General features: G+C 49.3%; 2 protein-coding genes across 2 annotated transcripts; both read left to right on the forward strand.

The window, feature by feature from the left end:
• The first annotated feature begins 3,516 nt into the window (after positions 1–3,516).
• On the forward strand, positions 3,517–11,898 carry LOC103184643 (ectonucleoside triphosphate diphosphohydrolase 2). Its single transcript, XM_042337158.1, has 9 exons — positions 3,517–3,633; positions 4,349–4,466; positions 4,945–5,095; positions 5,545–5,704; positions 6,180–6,410; positions 7,238–7,507; positions 8,218–8,337; positions 10,477–10,614; positions 11,572–11,898. Exons 1-9 carry the CDS (start codon positions 3,529–3,531, stop codon positions 11,767–11,769), a joined length of 1,491 nt encoding a protein of 496 aa, XP_042193092.1. The 5' UTR covers positions 3,517–3,528; the 3' UTR covers positions 11,770–11,898.
• A 2,115-nt stretch (positions 11,899–14,013) lies between these two features.
• ppil3 (peptidylprolyl isomerase (cyclophilin)-like 3) lies at positions 14,014–17,623 on the forward strand. Its single transcript, XM_007902775.2, has 6 exons — positions 14,014–14,081; positions 14,421–14,495; positions 15,094–15,187; positions 15,570–15,637; positions 16,140–16,258; positions 16,923–17,623. The coding sequence occupies exons 1-6, from the start codon at positions 14,079–14,081 to the stop codon at positions 17,047–17,049; spliced, it is 486 nt and encodes a 161-aa protein (XP_007900966.1). The 5' UTR covers positions 14,014–14,078; the 3' UTR covers positions 17,050–17,623.
• The last annotated feature ends 513 nt before the right edge of the window (positions 17,624–18,136 follow it).

An 18,136-nucleotide genomic window follows, 5' to 3' on the forward strand; every position in this document is an offset into this window, starting at 1 on the left:
TCACTCCCTCGCCTCTGAGTCAGAAGGTTGCGGGTTCAAGCCTCAGGTCAGGATTTGGAATCAATAGTCTAAGCTGACGCTCCAGTACAGTGCTGGGGGTGTCTTGCACTGTCGGAGGTGCCGTCTTTCAGGTGAGACGTTAAAAAGAAGTCCCGTCTGCCTGTTCGTGTGGACGTTAAAAATCCTGAGGCACTATTCGAAAAGAGAAGGGAGTTTTTCTCTCTCTTTCTCTCTCTCTCTCTCTCGGAGTCCTGGCCAAGAATCCCCCCAAATAAAATCGGTCGCTCACTCCACAGCTGTTTGTGGGACACTGCTGAGCGCACTCTGGCTGCCCCTTTTCTTGCGCACTTTACAATATATTCCGTGAAGCGGTTTGAGACGTTTCAGAAGCGCTCTATCAAATATATAACAACAGATAATCCTGGCATTTGATACAGCGCTTTTCACGTCTTCGAGACGTCTCAAAGCGCTTCACAGAATATACCGTAGAGCGTAGTGACTGCGTGTTTGTGGGCGAGACCCGGCAGCTAATTGCGCGCAGCAGTGGATTGAAGTGACCAATTTTTTATTTTTTTTGCTGGAGGGATTAGTATCAAATGCGAGGATTATTATTATTAATATCGCTGGGTTTTAGAACAATGCTATTTGTTTTAAGAAACAACCAGTGTCTGTTGGCACGGTTTGGATGGGTCGAATGGCCAATTTCCATGCTGTAAATTTGATTTCCCAATTTTAGTTCCCTCACCCTCCCAGCCTCCCCGCTTTGACTCTGCAAATGTTGTTCAGTAACCAATCTCTGGACACATAGGAGATTGCCTCTGTCTTCACTCAACTCCTCCTCACGCTCCCAGCCCAGGTGAGAGAATCACTCAAAAGCTTTAGTCTTAGTGAGAATAAAAATAGTTAGTTCAACAGTCAATGTTGACTTTTTTTTAAGAGATCTCGGGGGCTGTTTGCTGGGTTACCAAAAGGAACTGGGAATTATCAAGTCACCAGACTAAACATTTGTGGACAAAAATGTGTGTTCCAATTTTACAGAACAATTTCAAAGGCTCAGGAGAGTGGGTGTGACAAGTGGTTTGTTTATTGTACATTTGATTTCTCAATGATATCTTGTCCGGTTGTGATTTATCACCAGAGCTCATGATTCTGTGTATGAGGCTCTTTGCACTATCCAGTTTGGCGAGCAGTTAAGGCCAATGCATTATAACACTCTTTACTTTCAGGTCACTTTGCATTTCACTGCAACGTCCGAGATTATTTGTGAATAAATTAAAGGCCCAGTCGGAGAGTCAGTCGCGATCAGTAAAAAAAAGTCTTGAATCATCAGCAATTCCATTTGCAATTTGTCTGTTTGGCAGTGTTGCAGCTTAAACTGCTCTAACTATCAATGTAATGTCGTTGCCATCAGTAACTCACGTATTAAAGGGCTTTATAACACAAGGTGTCCTGGTACAGTGCACACTGCAGTGATTGCAACTACACAAATCTCCTGATAACTCGACCCTGGTTCCGGACTCTAGCTTGTCAGATAAGGTTCTCAAGGACAAGCTATGTGGTTTTTGCTGGTTAGACTCCAGGAGTTACCCCCAACGCACACTCTGGGCTCCCCAAGCCAACCTGCGCCTAATACTTTCCTGAAATAGGTAAGTAGGGTGCATCCCTCCAGCGAGAGAGAGAGAGAGAGCGCATTCCATTCCAACAATCTATCTCTGGGATTTCCGTGTGTAGGTGACGTGTGGAAACCCATCACCATGCTTAAGAATATCCAAACCCAACTAAGAATTCCGTATATTACCACCTACACCTGGAAATTCCAGTGATAGATTCTTGGAATGGAATACGCTCTCCCTGTAGGCTCACAGTTTACCTAATTCCAGAAAGTACAAGGCACAGGTTGGCAAGAGCCAAGCCTTGGGGACCTCAAGAGTGTGAGTTGGGGGTAACTGCTGGAGCCTAACCAGCTAAAACCGCATAGTTTGCCCTGTAGCTCAGTGTTTAGAGCACTCGCGAGCGAGAGGACCTGGGTTCTATTCCCGGGCAGGACGAAACGTTGGGCAAGTTTCCTCACTCCACGGGCCTCTGTTTACCTGGCAGTAAGTAGGAACCCGGTTGTTAGTAGATTGGCGGATGGCTTTTCCGGGGGTAATAATGCCTTCAAAAAAAAAAAGCGCTTTGAGACGCCTCGAGGACGTGATAAAGCGCTATATCGAATGCATGGATTATTATTATTATTATTATTGGCAAGTTTTGCCTATTGTTTGTCCAGCTAAGGACTCGCGGAGTCCTGTAGCTCAGTGGTTAGAGCAATCGCTTTGCAAGCGAGAGACCTGAGTTCAATTCCAGGCAGAGGGCGAAACCTCGGGCAAGTTTCCTTACTCCACACAGAGCCTAATAATAATCCCTCCAAAACCAAAAACAATAATAAATTGGTCATTTTCAATCCGCGACTGTTTGTGGGGGCATTGCTGTGCGCAATCGGCCGCCGCGTTCGCCCACAAATATACAGTCAATTCCCTTTTTACAGTCTATTCTGTGAAGCGCTTTGAGACGTCGAGAAGAAGCGCAATATCAAACACAACGATTATTATAATTGTTATTATTATTATTATTATTATTAAGGACCACCCTACCCTTTAGGGGGCTTTGACCTGTGGGGTTTACCCACTTTTTTTTAGGGTCGAAACGAAACGTTTATTGCATCGGATCTGAGCTGATCCGCTCCAGTCGAGAGCGGAGTGTGTGTGGGGGGTGTGGTGTGTGGGGGGGTGTGGGGGTTGGGGGGGGGGGGGACCCTGATTTACACCTCACTCCAGGGTTTGGTTGGTTTGCACATCGTTAACCTCATCCACCACCGGCCCCACCCCACCCTAACCCTAACCCGGCAGTGATCGGCATCGCCCGGCACAGCGAAAGCGAAAGATCGCGCAAAAAGTCGCAGTGTCGGGCGCTGCGCTGCGCTGTGCTGTGTGTGTGTGTGTGTGTGTGTCTGTGTGTATCACTGCTTCACTGTCTGTCTGTCTGTGGTTCTCTCTGTGTCGGTGTCTCTCTCTTTCTCTGACTGTCTCCCTCACTCTCTGTGATCTCCCCCTCTCTCCACCCCCCACCCCACTCCCCCTCTATCTCTCTCTCTCTCTCTCTCCCTCTCTCTATCTCTCTCCCCTCCCCCATCTCTCTCTCTCCCCCTCTCTATCTCTCTCTCTCTCCCCCTCTCTATCTCTCTCCCCTCCCCCATCTCTCTCTCTCCCCCTCTCTATCTCTCTCCCCTCCCCCATCTCTCTCTCTCTCCCCCTCTCTATCTCTCTCCCCTCCCCCATCTCTCTCTCTCCCACTCTCTATCTCTCTCCCCTCCCCCATCTCTCTCTCTCTCTCTCCCCCTCTCTATCTCTCTCCCCTCCCCCATCTCTCTCTCCCCTCCTCTATCTCTCTCAACCCCCCTGTCTCGCCCCCCACCCCCCCCCTACAATCCTCTCTATCTCTCTCTCTCCTCCCACCCCCCCCCCCCCACCCCCGTCTCTGGGGGCTGGGATGGCGCGAGGCTGTGGGACCAAGCTGTTGACCACTGTGTTCCTGTTGGCCATGGTCGGGCTGTTTGTCCAGTTGCAGTTGGGAGGCACTGGTGACAACTTCCAGGTGAGAGCAGCACCTCCCCTCGCGGACATGTCCCTCCAGGGAGGGTGAGAGAGAGAGAGAGAGAGAGAGAGAGCGCGGGAGAGAGAGAGAGAGTGTATTCCGTTCATTGATCTCAAGCTATGGTTAGACTCCAGCAGTTACCCCCAACGCAACCTCTGGGGTCCCCGAAGCCTCGGCTCTGGCCAACCTGCGCCTAATACTTTCCGGAATTAGGTAAACAAATGCGGCCCTCCAGGGAGTGAGAGAGAGAGGGAGAGGGAGAGGGCACGATCCATTCCAATGAAATACCCATTGGATGCATGAAATACTCAACTTGGCTTGGATACTCTTGCCTTAAGCATGGTGATGGGTTTCCGCATGTGTCAGACATCCACTCGGCTGACCCTCCTTCCCCCCCACCCACCCCCACCTCCCAAAAAAAATAATCCAACGAGCATATAATCCACCAAAGCCCCCAAACTTTGGAACTCTCTCCCTCAATCCCTCTGCCTTGCCCCCTCCTTCTCCATTTTCAGGTCGCGTTTGAAGAGCTTCCTTTTCGACCGTGATTACGGACATCTCTACTCCCCCCCCTCCCCACTTTCCAGGCTCTGCGCAGGGCTCCGCCACTGTTAAGCGCTCCGAGGTGCTACCGCGCGCGAAAGGCGCTGTGTAAATGGAAGTCGTCGCTGTTGTGGAGTTGACCCATTAACGTTTGGCTTGTGTGCTCTAACAGTATGGCATCGTGCTGGACGCTGGCTCCACTCACACCTCCCTGTTTGTGTACAAGTGGCCATCGGGGAAAGAGAACAACACTGGGGTCGTGGGACAGATGTTCAGCTGCACTGTCAAAGGTAGGAGAGGGGGACGGGGGGGCGCCATCGAGTCGACGATAACAACAACAAAGTTACATTTGTAAAGCGCCTTTCACGTCGGGAGGACGTCCCAAGGCGCTGAACAGTCAGAGATCAGGACCCGAGCGTGGGGTGGGGGGTGGGGGGGTGGGGGGGGCAGGGTTGGGATGAGGGAGGGCCGAGAGGGAGGAGGGCGGCTGAAACATCAGGTGCACGTTCCCAAAGAACATCGATAGTTACACTTCCACACAATCATCACTGCTCCTGAGTCTCCTTCACATAAAGGCTGTCAGTATCACGCGTCGCAACACCTATCCTCAAGCGGGTCTAACCCCTGCTGTCACTGACCGGGGAGTGTGAATGGACAGCTCCACTCCCCAGGTCAGTGTGTCCTTGGGTCAGATCAGGCACTTGCTTTGTGTCTCACTTGTTGACACCTGGGTTGAGGTCAGTGAGGAAGGTTCCTGTGTTGTTGCAGGTCCTGGTATCTCAGCCTATGTGAACGACACAGCGGCTGCTGGAGAGAGCCTGAGGTCCTGTATGGCCAGTGCAGTTGCCCAGCTCCCCGGGAAGAAGTGCAAATCCACGCCAGTGTATTTAGGAGCCACTGCAGGCATGCGGCTGTTAAGGTGCAGTTTTTATTATTAATGTATTTATTTGCAACAATATTTATTGCTGCCCTCTCTATTGTTACCCTCAGTAGACTCCATTCCTCCCCCACTTTCAGCAACAGAACTCACACACAACAGGAGGGCAACAACAACTTGCAGGGTAGCATCTCAGAGGACTTACAGAACAATACTCACAGTAACAGTACTACAACTACTGATAATACTACTACTAATAATAATACTATTACTAATAATACTACTACACTAATAATAATAATCATAATCCTTGCATTTGATACAGCGCCTCATCACGTCACTGAGACGTCCCAAAGCGCTTCACGGGATACACTGTAAGGTGAATTGACCGTGTATTTTGTGGCCGAAAAGTGGCAGCCAATAACCCACAGCAGCGTCCCACAAGCAGTGGTGGATCGAGTGGTGATACACTTTGTGTCTGTGATTTGCAGGAAGCAGAACCCGAGCGTCTCGGACGCCATCCTACGGGCGGTGAGCTCCGTCCTGCACTCCTACCCCCTCAGCTTCCGGGGAGCAAGGATCCTGTCGGGACAAGAAGAGGGAGCTTTCAGCTGGACCACAGCCAACTACTTACTGAGCAACTTCATCACGGTAACAGGAACCAGGGGTGACAACCGTGCACAACTGCGCACACACGCACAACCGCGCACACGCACAACCACGCACAACCACGCACAACCACATACACACGCACAACCACACACGTGCACAATCACACAACCGCACGCACAATCACACACAACAGCACGCACAATCACACACAACAGCACGCACAATCACACACAACCGCACGCACGCATAACTGCACACACGCGTACACACAACCGCACGCACGCACAATCACACACAACCGCATGCACACACAACCGCACGCACGCACAACCGTACATGCACACAACCACACACACAACTACATACACAATGACCACTTGCTGTGTTGGAGCGTGTGGTTGCTGCACTGGAGCGCGTGGTTGCTGCGTTGGGGAGCCGAGCCCGTTGGGGAGCGCGGGATTGCACGTACGCAGCAGTGCAGTCTAACTCTCTGTCACGGCTGGTGTAATTGCAGTATGACTGGTTCGGTCACTGGTTGCGGCCGGTGTCTGCGGTCACTGTGGGGGCCCTGGACCTGGGAGGAGCCTCAACACAGATCAGTTTTGTGCCCGCGGAGACGATCGAGGTCCCGGGAGATGCCGTTAGATTCAGACTGTACGGCTATAACTACACGGTTTACACACACAGCTACCTGTGCTACGGCAAAGACCAAGCCCTCAAACAGCTCCTGGCTCAGCTGGTGAAGGTGATAATAATAATAATATAATAATAATAATTCTTGCATTTGATGCTGAGCTTTTCATGTCTTCGAGACGTCTCAAAGCGCTTCACAGAATATGCAGTAAAGTGAATTGACCGTATATTTTGTGGGCGAACCGCGGCAGCCAATTGCGCACAGCAGCGTCCCACACAAACGGTCGTGGATTGAAAATGACCAATTTATTATCGTTTTTGTTTGGAGGGATTATTATTATTAGGCGGGTGGAGTAAGGAATTTTGCCCAACATTTCGCCCTGGCCAGGGATCGAACCCAGGTCCTCTCGCTCGCGAGGCGAGTGCTCTAACCACTGAGCGACAGGACTCCCGTGTGTTATGTCTCAATCAATACACTGTATCCCGAGATACTATTTCCTGAAAGAAATCTTAACGAATTTGCTTTTGAAAGACTCATTGAAAGAATCAGTTCATTGTCATGTCGTTGAGATCTCTCGCAGCGCTTCACAGAACGTATTGCAAATTGGAGTGACTGTGTGTTTGATGAGTGAAACGCAGGAGACCGATTGCGCACAGCAATGTCTCCGCAAACAGTCGAGTTTTTTTATTTTATTTTCTTCGGAGGGATTATTGCCCCCGGTAAAGCGATCCGCCAGTCGACTAACAACCGGGTTCCTACTTGCTGCTAGGTAAACAGAGTCGTGCGGAGTAAGGAAACCTTGCCTAAGGTTTCCCGCTGCCTGCCTGGTAATTGAACCCGGGTCCTCTCGGTTGCAGGGGCAAGAGCGCGCTAACCATTACGTTACGGGGACTGCTCCGAAAGTGCTGAGCTCTGGTCTGCGGCTCACTATTTTGCAGGACAACCCCAAGGTGACCTCTCTAGACAACCCCTGTTATCCCCGAGGGTATCGAGTGAACGTGACGATGGGGGGTATTTTCGGGAGCCCCTGCACGGAGCAGGGGAGGCCGGGGGGATCCAGCCCAGGTCACAGCCTCCTCTTCGTGGGCACGGGACAGCCTCACAGCTGCCAGGAGAACGTGCAGAGAATCTTTAACCTGACTTTCTGCTCCCACTCCCACTGCTCCTTCAACGGTGTTTACCAGCCAGACCTGACCGGCAACTTCCTCGTGAGTTTTACCAATTTTTAGGTTCTGTGGTCCGTTTGTTAGTTTAGATAGTTATTATTAATAATAATAATAATCCTTGTATTTGATACAACGCCTTATCACGTCGTGGAGATAACAATACAATACAAAATTATATTTGGACGTCGCCTTTCACATCAGGAGGACGTCCCAAGGCGCTGGACAGTCAGGGATTTGGACCCGAGATGGGGGTCAGGATTGGGGAGGGTGGAGGGCGGGGAGGATAGGAGGCTCGGTCAAAGAGGAGGGTTTTGAGATGCGCCTTGAAGGAGGTGAAGGAGGGAGCGAAGGGAATGTGGGAAGGAGTTCCAAAATGTCTCAAAGAGCTTCACAGGATATACTGTAAAGTCGAGTCACTGTGTATTTTGTGGGAGAAAAAGTGAGTTGGTTTGTTATCCACGGGTCTGTCAATGAGTCAGTGACGAGAGCGCATCAGTTGAAGCTCGATACCGAGCCAGGGAGAAACTGCGGCAGAAAGTTCCTTAAGTTTCGGGGCAAATTGCCCGTAGAAAGCACAGCCACCGATGATGGAGCTGAGAGGACGAGGGATGTGTAGAATTAGATGAAAATGGATATAGTTTTGTGATTGTTAATTTAATCTTTTTCTTAATGGCACAGGTTTGTTTAAATTCCTTTTTCACATCGTTTCTCTCCCTCCAACCCCACTCCCCACTCCCCCTCTCCTCCCACAGGCATTTTCAGCCTTTTATTACACAATGAAATTCCTGAATCTCACGGATCCGAGTCAGAAATATTCCGCGGATCAGGTCAATGAAACAATATGGAAATTTTGCTCCTTGTCCTGGGAGGAGGTAAGTGATCAGTCAGTGTTTCTTAAGGCGGTGTTGGGGGTTGGAGGATGGCAGCCGAGTGTCTGACACACACGGAAACCCATCACTCTGCTTTTGTAACAGTGTCCAAACCAAACAGAGATTTCCATGCATCCCACCTGTTAGAAAATCGGGTCTCCGTTTGCAACCGGTTACCAGATTAAATGAATAAGGTTCAATCTCAATATACCGTACTGGTTGAATACATCAAGTGTGTTGTCTAAATCCAGAAATGCTTTATTACATAGCAATTATGAGTACACATATGGTGTATGAAAGGTATAAAATAGGAAACCACACAATAATATAAAAAGACTACACAACTAAAATTAACTATTCAGAGCAGAGCAATACTAATGGACTTTGTTAATTCAGGACTTTGTTGATTCAAACAAGTCTTTAGATCAGCACTTTGTTTCCAGCTTTAGGTCTTCTCTGCTCCACGCTTTCACCTTCCTGTGTTCTTCTTTGTCCTTCCTTTTCAAGTCAAGAAGTCCCAGCCATCTTGCTCTGGAGTTAACTAACTTTAACCCTATTACACTGTAACCTTTATACACCATTGTAGCCGATCAAGTTATACACCACATTGTCCAGTGTCACGTGCGCGCATGATCAGTGCAGGTTGGTTTTTTTTCATTCCCCACTGTCCGGTCTTAAAAGTCAGATAGGGGTAAGGGACCCACTCCTGATACAGTCACGTACTCAGGTTAATTAACCATCTGGCTTGGTGCCAGCCTGACTTGAGTCTCCATAAGGTCTTCCATTTGTCCTGTCTAAGATAGAAGAAGATGGATTGGTTTAGGGCTGTATCTGGTGCTCGTTAGTTTGTTATGTGGGATCATTAGTACATTCCTTTTAAGTGATTGGTTATTTCTTATCAGTATCCTGGGATGGTACCAAGGTACTGTAGTTTAAACAACTTGCTCATTAGTTGCTATTGTTGAGCGTTGCTTTCTGTCGCTTGGCCCTGTCAGAATCTAGCGACTTATTGCTAAGTCAAGATCCTGTGTCGACCGGTACCTTGGACCGTTACCTCTGTGGGCGTGTTGTCATTTACTGATAAGAGGTGACCCCCTGCCCTTTTCCAAAGCTGTCCTGTTATTCTTTCAAAAACAGAGAAAACCGGGTGTCCTATCCCATGACTGTCAGTCCTTTCTCCATTCTACATTTGTTTAATGTTCATTATTATTGGACTACAACTTCTATAATCTAACACACCTACACATGGAAATCCCAGAGATAGATTGTTGGAATGGAATGCGCTTCCTCTCTCTCTCTCTCTCTCTCTCTCTCTCCCTGGAGGAACGCACCTTGCTTACCTAATTTCGGAAAGTATTAGGCGCAGGTTGGTAAGAGCCAAGGCTTGGGGGGGACCCCAGAGTGGTTATTGGGTGTAACTGCTGGAGTCTAACCAGTTAAAACCTCATAGCTTGCCATTGATAGCACTATATCCATCCTGTGAAGCACTCTGAGCCATCCATCCTTTTGTCTTGCTTGAACTCCTTGCCTCAATCCCTCTGCAAGGATTAATAATCATAGAATCTTACAGCACAGAGGGGGGCCATTCAGCCCATCGTGCCTGTGCTGGCTCTTTGGAAGAGGTACCCAATCAGTCCCACTCCCCAGCTATTTCCCCATATCTTTGTAATTTTTTCCTCCTCAAATACCTATCTAATTCCCTTTTTACTATGTTAAAATAATATTGCAATAAAAAACAGCCGAGTCGATGTGCATCCGATCGCTATCACAAACCTAGAAGTTGCAGGTGGAAATCAGACGAGGAGAGAATGGGGCTCAGTTATTGGAGCTATTTCCTACTATAGCTGCATCAAGCAATAGATTGCTGCTAAACCAGCCTTTACCCCCCTCGGTGTCTGAGACTCCTGTTAAGCAGGTGAGGAAAACAACAACAACAGCTTGCCTTTATGTAGCGCTCTTCACGGAGGGTAGGGTCCCAGAACGCTTCACTTGGAGACAAGTGTGTGGAATGAATGACCGCCCACCAAGAAATACCCACCCAGTGTCCATCCAGTCAATCAGGTCCCGGGTGGTGGATGATTCCTCCTCGCAGGAGATATGGGCATCCAGCTGACGGATTATTACTTTCTTTTTTATCCGTAGACTCGCACCTTGGATCCCACTCAGCAAGAAGACACTCTAGCAAATTACTGCAGCGTTGCCAACTACATCTACACCCTACTAACTAAAGGCTACAAGTTTAACGAGACGAGTTGGACCAACGTTGCCTTTCAGAAACAAGTCAGTGGGCTCTGAAACATCTGACCAGCGCTGTGGCTGACCTGGGAGTGCTCGATGGACAGTGTAGAGGGGTCTTTACTCTTGTCTGTAACCTGGCCTGGATAGGCAGTGTAGAGTGAGCTCTACTCTTATCTATTTACTCTCTCCCCTGTTCGAACGAAGCACAATGCAAGGAACAACAGCACTTCATCTACCTTCTAGGCACTTTACAGCCCTCTGGCCTCAACGTTGATTTTAATAACTTCAGATCTAAACCGCAGCTCCCATCTTCTCTCAGTCTTGCCTCCCCACCTCTCCCTCTTCTATACCGTTCCACTCTACTCTCTCTAACCCGTGCTACAGCTAACCTAAGGGTGGGTACTAGATGGACAGTTTGGAAGTCTTATCTAACCAAATGCTGAGGCTGCCCTGGAATTACTGAAGTGCCTAAGTACTGGGTACCTAAAGTGAACTCACATCTGTGCATACACCAAACTCACTTGGACAGGTGGAAAAGTTTATCCAGGGTGTCCTCAAGGTCCTGTTACCCTATTTTTCCCCCTCTATATTGCACTGACTAACAACCAACAACTGAAACCATGCGGAAAAGGTTATACATGGTGTCCACAAAATCCTATAAGGTCCCATGTATTTTTTTACACACGGCGCACCGAGCATCAACTGAAACATATGGGAAAATTATGCTGATTGTATTTAGAAGTACAGCACTTAATTGTATTCAGTATAGGAGGGTAACGACTTTGCGGACACCCAGTAGGTTGCAAGGGTTTATTTAATATTTGATATTAGCGCCTCATCATGTCTTCGAGACGTCGCAAAGAGCTTCGCAGACAATTGTAAAGTGAATTGACTGTATATTTTGTGGGTGAAATCAGACCGATGTGAGCTTCACTGTAATATGTTAAACGGGCAGATGTTTTTTTTCAGTGCATTGACAAGTGCTTCTATGTGTTACAGGCGGGAGAGACGCAGCTGGGCTGGGCTCTCGGATACATGCTGAACCTGACTAACACGATGCCAGCAGAGATCTCCAGCTCCTCATTCTCCCTCCAGATAGCCATTATTAGCATTCTCAGCACCATTGCGATTCTCAGCTTTGTGGCTTGTCTGTGCATCCAGTTACAGATAAGGGACAATGGCTACATGCCCTTGTAATCTATTCATCAATCAAACGCCCATGGTTGGAGATCGTGACCTACCTTAAAACAAAAGATTTGATATTTATTGATCTGCCTCTCCCACAGTCCCTTTGCCTTGCTCCTTCCCTTGACTCATTCAACGCACATCTCAAGACACTTCACTTCGACCGTGCCTTCGGTCACCCTCCTACCCTTAGCCTCCCTGCCCTCCACCCCACCTGATCGCAACCCCCAGCTCGGGTCCAAATCCCTAACTGTCCAATGCCTTGGGATATCCTCCCAACGTGAAAGGTGCTGTGTGAATGTAATTTGTTGTTGTTGTCTCACAGAAAGATGGGCGTTCATTGTACACATTATTTGAGGGAATGGCAGCAGGAAATCGGTGTATTATCTTCAAAACTGGGCTGAGTTGGACTTCTGCCTCTGACGTGGACAAGCAAGTTCCCCTCCTCTGTTAAATGATCTGGAACTTTGCCCTCAGGGTGGGTCCTGCGGTGTGAACAAGGTCGCTTTCAGACTTTACTGTCCATTCCAGCCACCAGGATTTGACACAGGCTCTTCACTTGGACAGATTTATTCGTTGTTTACTCGAAACGGATGTCTCCTACCTCTGGTATTTCCATGTGTTGCTGGGACGCGTGGCACTCTCAGTTGGGTTTGGATACTCTTAAGCACAGTGATGGGTTTCCGTATGGGTCAGACACCCGGCTAAACCAAAATAATGGACGTCCCTGCATCTATGTGGGACCAGCTCAGGAGTGAGATACTTCACTGGCACCGGGCAAGGCTTCTGTCAACACCCTCTTTAACAGTTAGGCTCATCCCAAAATACGTCGCCTCTCCGCTGCAGTTCTCCATCACTTCCAACCTGGACAGGACTCCAGTCCTGTAGCTCGGTGGTGAGAGCACTGGCCTCGCAAGCGAGAGACATGGGTTTGTTTCCCGGTCAGGGCGAAACCTTGGGCTAGTTTCCTTACTCCACACGTCTGATGATAATCCCTCAAGAAAAAAAAACAATAATAAGTCGGTCACTTCAATCCACAACTGTTTGTGGGACGCTGCTGTGCGAAACTGGCTGCCGCGTTTCGCCCACAAAACATACAGTCAATTCACTTTACAGTATATCCTGTGAAGCGCCTTGAGACGTCTAGGAGACGTGATAAGGCGCTGTATGAAACGTAAGGATTACTATATATTATATTATCAACAGGTAACAACCAACCACAACCACCACTTGCATTGATAGAGTGCCCCTCGCGCAGGGTGGCATCCCGGAGTGCAACCAAGCTTACCAACTTAATTAATTAATCCATGAATCGATCGTGAATGAATTTATTAATCAGGCTTAAGTAACCAGCCGAGGAGGAGCAAGCACGGCTTGGGTCACAATTCCGAGCGCGCAATGCCACCCAATCTATTGTAAAAAAAGAAGCAAATACTTACAATAAAAAAAAATCACAACCAGGTACACTTATCGTAGCCGCTTCCCTCTTTTTATCCATTCACCCCAGGGGCACGAGGTTGTTTTAATTCGCCGCGTGTCACCCTTGTAAGTTGATAATAATTCATTTATTTTCAAAGTGCATTGAGTTTTTAAAGAACGTTGCGACGAACTGAATCGCGAAGTAATATCAACGAGACGCTGTGCATTAACATCGCGTTTTAACATATTAATATTAGTAATAATTATCATTCGTTTAAATATATGTATATTATCGTGGAGTCCTGGAGCTCAGTGGTTAGAGCACTCGCTTTGCAAGTGAGAGACCTGAGTTCAATTCCAGGCAGAGGGCCAAACCTTGGGCAAGTTTCCTTACTACACACAGAGCCTAATAATAATCCCTCCAAAACAATAATAAATTGGTCATTTTCAATCCCCGACTGTTTGTGGGACATTGCTGTGCGCAATTGGCCGCCGCGTTCGCCCACAAATATACAGTCACTTCGCTTTACAGTGTGTTCCGTGAAGCGCTTTGGGACGTCCTCCCGACGTGAAAAGCGCTATATCAAATGCAAGGATTATTATTATTATTATTTATTGTTAAGGCTTTGGTGGGAGCACTTTTCCCCCCACACACACACACACACACACGCGCGCGCGGCTGTGTCGGCTGCTCCCTCCCTGTGTGGTGCTGTACCGAGGCTGACCGCGGGGTGTCGCTGCTGCACCGCATCGCGAAGCCAGTGACGCGCGGGGGACGGGGGACGGGGGGGACCCTTTATAGTGTTGCGCCGCGACCCGGAACCCGCGTCCGACACCAGGAGCCGCGGGACCGGAAACGGCGACGGACTGTGGGAGAGAGAGCGAGAGAGAGAGAGAGAGCGATGGTGAGGAACACACAGAAAAGATACCAATAATAATAATAATAACAACAACAGTAATAATGATGGTTTATCCACTCAACCCCCGCGCCTGTGAGTGGGGTCTCTGGGGTGGGGGGGGGGCTGCACGAAACGCACAGTCACTACACTGCACGGTGTGTCCTGTGAAGCGCTTTGGGACGTCCGGAAGGTGCGCTGAAGGCGCCGGGTCCCACCGCGAGGACCGTTACTGTTAACTACTGTTAAAAACCATCGCCGCTTATTGTCGCCGTCGCCATCGCGGCCCTCTCACTGCTCTCCCGGTTGTCGTTTGTCCTTCCGCCCGTTGTTTGTGCCGCGTTTCAGGCGCTGACCATCCGCACGGACCTGGGGGACATGAAGCTGGAGCTGCTGTGCGAACGGGCCCCGCGGGCCTGCGAGGTGGGCGAGGGGAGACCGCCACGGCCGCCCTGTTCACGCCGTTCGTGTCGGGAGGACGTCCCACAGAGCGCTGCGGGACGGTCAAGGGGTTCGGGACCCCAACTCGGGGGGGTTTGTGGGGGGGAGGGGTTTGGGAGTCGAGAGGGGTGGGAGATGACTGAAGGCAACGGTTAAAAGAGGAAGGGTCTTGAGACGTGCCTTGAAGGAGGCAAAGGAAGGGGAGGGGGAAGGGGGGCGGGTACTGGGGGGGAAAGGACAGAGGGGTGGCGTTCCAGAGGGTGGGGGCAGAGAGGCTTAAGGCCCGACTGACAATGGTGGGCAGGACGGGGGCCGTGGAGCAGATGGGTTGGTAATGTTTTAGAAGGTCACAGGTACGCAGTAAGTTACTGTTTAGCCAGTCGTTGGCCCTGGAAGGGAAGGTGAAGTTGGGCTGTTCTCATACTCGGGATGTTCCAGTTGTGAGCGCACACACACACACACGCGCACACACACACACGCGCACACACATACACACACATACACACGCATACACACACACATACACGCGCACACACACACACACACGCAGCTAATTTCTGACCTTCCGTCCTGGCTGCAGAATTTCCTTGCGTTGTGTGCAAGCGATTACTACAACGGTTGTCTCTTCCACCGCAACATCAAAGGATTCATGGTACAGACCGGAGACCCCACAGGTAAGACTATGGCCGATCTCGCCACAGGGCACGGAATCTCTGACCTTCTTATCTTTCTTCAGCAACTGTTTATTTTTACTTGGGTCCATCCCTTACAGTGACTCAATCCCGATTAACAATAGAAAAGCGAAAAAGATGTTGTGTTATTTGTCGTTAATGGTTAAAACGGTCGAAAATCTGTGACTCTTAAAATTTTAGAGTCTTAGAAATAGCTCCGAGTACAGAAGTGGGCTTGGTTGGCTGACAAACTTCGACTGTCAGATACGCTGCCCGTTGGGTTCGCTCGCAAAGTAAATCTTCTGAGCGCTACCAACTGAGCCGGGCTGATACAGGCTGACAACTGACAGAAGGAAACTCACCCGCAATTGCTCTGTTTGGGCAGGAACAGGCAAGGGTGGAGCCAGCATCTGGGGCGCAAGGTTTGAAGATGAATTCAGCGAACACCTCAAGGTGAGTAACCTCTTTCAGACGTGATTCACACAGACTGGACTGGCAGCCATCGAGGATGTTTTCACAGTGAGTTGCCGCCTGGAGACTTTACTCTCGTTACTTGTTAACTTCAAAGCAATCAGGTCACAGTTGTTGTCACTCTTGGATGGGTTTAGTGCTGGGTTGGGGTTAGGCAGGAGGTGTTGGTTATCTTTTGAGTGTGGTTATGCTGGGCTGGAGAAAAGACTAACCTGGGGTTAGGTTGGATGAGGCCGCAGAGACTTTCAGGACTCGTCACTCATTTGCTTTTGAAGCCCAGTTAAGAGTTGGGTTGGGTTAACACACAAGAGATCCTGTCACTCAGCTTTGGTCCCGACCCCCGTTTATTTCTTGCTCTGCTTGGTCTCCTCTTCGACTGCGCCTTTGGTTGCCCTCCTCCCTGCCCTCCTTGATCCCAACCCCCTTTGCTCAGGTCCGAATCCCTGATGCTGTGTAAATGTTGTTTTGTATTGTATTGTTTCAGCACAATGTCCGAGGGGTCGTCTCGATGGCCAACAACGGCCCAAACACCAACGGGTCCCAGTTCTTCTTCACGTATGGCAAACAGCCGCACCTGGACATGAAATACACCCTCTTTGGAAAGTACGTTCTCGCTTAATACATGGTCGTTAGTGAAGAATTGTCTGCCTCCCATCACAATGTAATGGTGATCTCCATTCCCACCTATTGGAGTCCAGAATGCTCAGACTACGTGCACTGCTCTGCTCTCACCACCAGGCAGAACTCCCAGAGTCCAGTGTCATTGTGAAGGGGGGGGGGGATCCTCCCACAAGTGACATGGTGAGGGAGTGAAGCTCCCTCGACACCGTTCATCCAGTACCTCCACTTATAGCATACAGAATAAAGCTTCCTCTATACGATCGACCTAGTACTCCCAGGTCACCTACGGCATGGGTTACATACAGAGTAAAGCTCCCTCTACACAATCCATCCAGCACTTGCAGGTCAGGGTTCAAGACACAGTAAAGTTCCCTCTATCCTGTCCGTCCACACCCACAGTTCAGGATAGAGACACGGTAAAGCTCCCTCTACACTGTCCATCTACCCTCCTAGGTCAGGGTTAGAGACACAGTAAAGCTCCCTCTGCATCCACACTCCCAAGTCAATGACAGCACAAGTGTATATACAGAGTAAAGCTCCCTCTACACTGTTAGTCTCTCATTCCCAGATCAGCTACAGTGTGGGTTAGATGCACCGTGACACGTAAATTGATTGGCTTGTCACGTTTCTCTTTGTTGGTCCAAAGGGTGATCGATGGGCTGGACACACTGGACGAGTTGGAGAAACTGCCGGTCAATGAGAAGACCTTCCGCCCATTGACTGAAGTACGAATCAAGGATGTCGTTATCCACGCAAACCCTTTCGCTTTGTGATGGGGACAGGAGCAGCTGTGTGACGAGTGACGAATTGGCCTGTGCTGAACTCACCCTCCCTGATACACCAACTTATGTAACTCTTACCTTGTGTCAATTTGGAAGGCGGGGAACGACCAATTTGCACTGTCCTGTTTACTCTTGTAAAAGTGCCGACCTGTGCTCAGCCTCGCCACCGACATTAACACAGCTCCTTTCCAACACGCTTCCTTCCCCCACCCCCCCACCAAACACACCACACACAGACAGACTTCCTCCCCAGGTCACTCTGTTACTTGGTGGTCTGGCCATTATCACAGTGGCTCAGAAAGAAATCCGCACGTCAAGTGGTAGTCGAGATGCAGAGGAAGTGAAAAGGCAGATGTACTTTCGGATGAATCGTGAGCTGGATAACAAGTGTGTGGTGTGAATGTGTCTATGTGCCTTTGACTGAAGCTGAAGCCATTCCTGTATCAGCTTCTCTGTGAGCTTTGCTGATGGGGCAGATTAGAGTATCGTTTCCACTGAACCAGACCTCACTGTATCAAGTAAGTGAATGAATTATTTATGCCATAAATTTGTTGTTGAATTGAAAGCAGTTGACTGACTGCTGCTGCTTTTCAGTTGCACACACATCCACACACATACACCCAGACACACACACCCACAGACACTGTGGTTTGGGCACAATGTGAATGGGAACAATTGTTTCCATTATTGTTTCTGTGCCTCAAATTCTTTTGAGATCCTCATCAAACGGGAGGGAAAATTGTCTGCCACACACACAGGCGTTGTTGAAGAACAAGTTCACCCAGTTTAAAGGGTAATGAGAGGACTGAAGAAGTAACAGTAAAGGGAGAGGGGAGCAATAAGAGCATAGGAATAGATCAGGTAGATTGTATGGAGGTTAGCTCCTTCAAAGAGCCAGCACAGACACGATGGGCCGAATGGCCTCCTCCTATGCTGTAAGAAGGCCATTTGGCTATGTGATGAGTCTGATGGTCTGATGGGACTTTTATCTTCAGACTTGTTTGATCCTACCACTCATTTTCAAATCCCTTCATGCCCTCGCGCCTCCCTACCTACTTATCTCCACTCCACCACCCAC

The sequence above is a fragment of the Callorhinchus milii genome, unplaced genomic scaffold (genome assembly GCF_018977255.1).
Source record: "Callorhinchus milii isolate IMCB2004 unplaced genomic scaffold, IMCB_Cmil_1.0 Scaffold8, whole genome shotgun sequence".
Classification (NCBI taxonomy): Eukaryota; Metazoa; Chordata; class Chondrichthyes; order Chimaeriformes; family Callorhinchidae; genus Callorhinchus; species Callorhinchus milii.

What these genes read in the sequence shown, in the direction of transcription:
- LOC103184643 (XM_042337158.1), top strand. Translation starts at nt 3,529, where the DNA reads ATGGCGCGAGGCTGTGGGACCAAGCTGTTGACCACTGTGTTCCTGTTG. An exon ending in TCCTGGCTCAGCTGGTGAAG is followed by an intron (nt 6,411 to 7,237) that starts GTGATAATAATA and finishes ACTATTTTGCAG; the next exon opens with GACAACCCCAAGGTGACCTC. An exon ending in ACCTGACCGGCAACTTCCTC is followed by an intron (nt 7,508 to 8,217) that starts GTGAGTTTTACC and finishes CTCCTCCCACAG; the next exon opens with GCATTTTCAGCCTTTTATTA.
- ppil3 (XM_007902775.2), top strand. An exon ending in GGGCCCCGCGGGCCTGCGAG is followed by an intron (nt 14,496 to 15,093) that starts GTGGGCGAGGGG and finishes TCCTGGCTGCAG; the next exon opens with AATTTCCTTGCGTTGTGTGC. An exon ending in ACAGACCGGAGACCCCACAG is followed by an intron (nt 15,188 to 15,569) that starts GTAAGACTATGG and finishes CTGTTTGGGCAG; the next exon opens with GAACAGGCAAGGGTGGAGCC.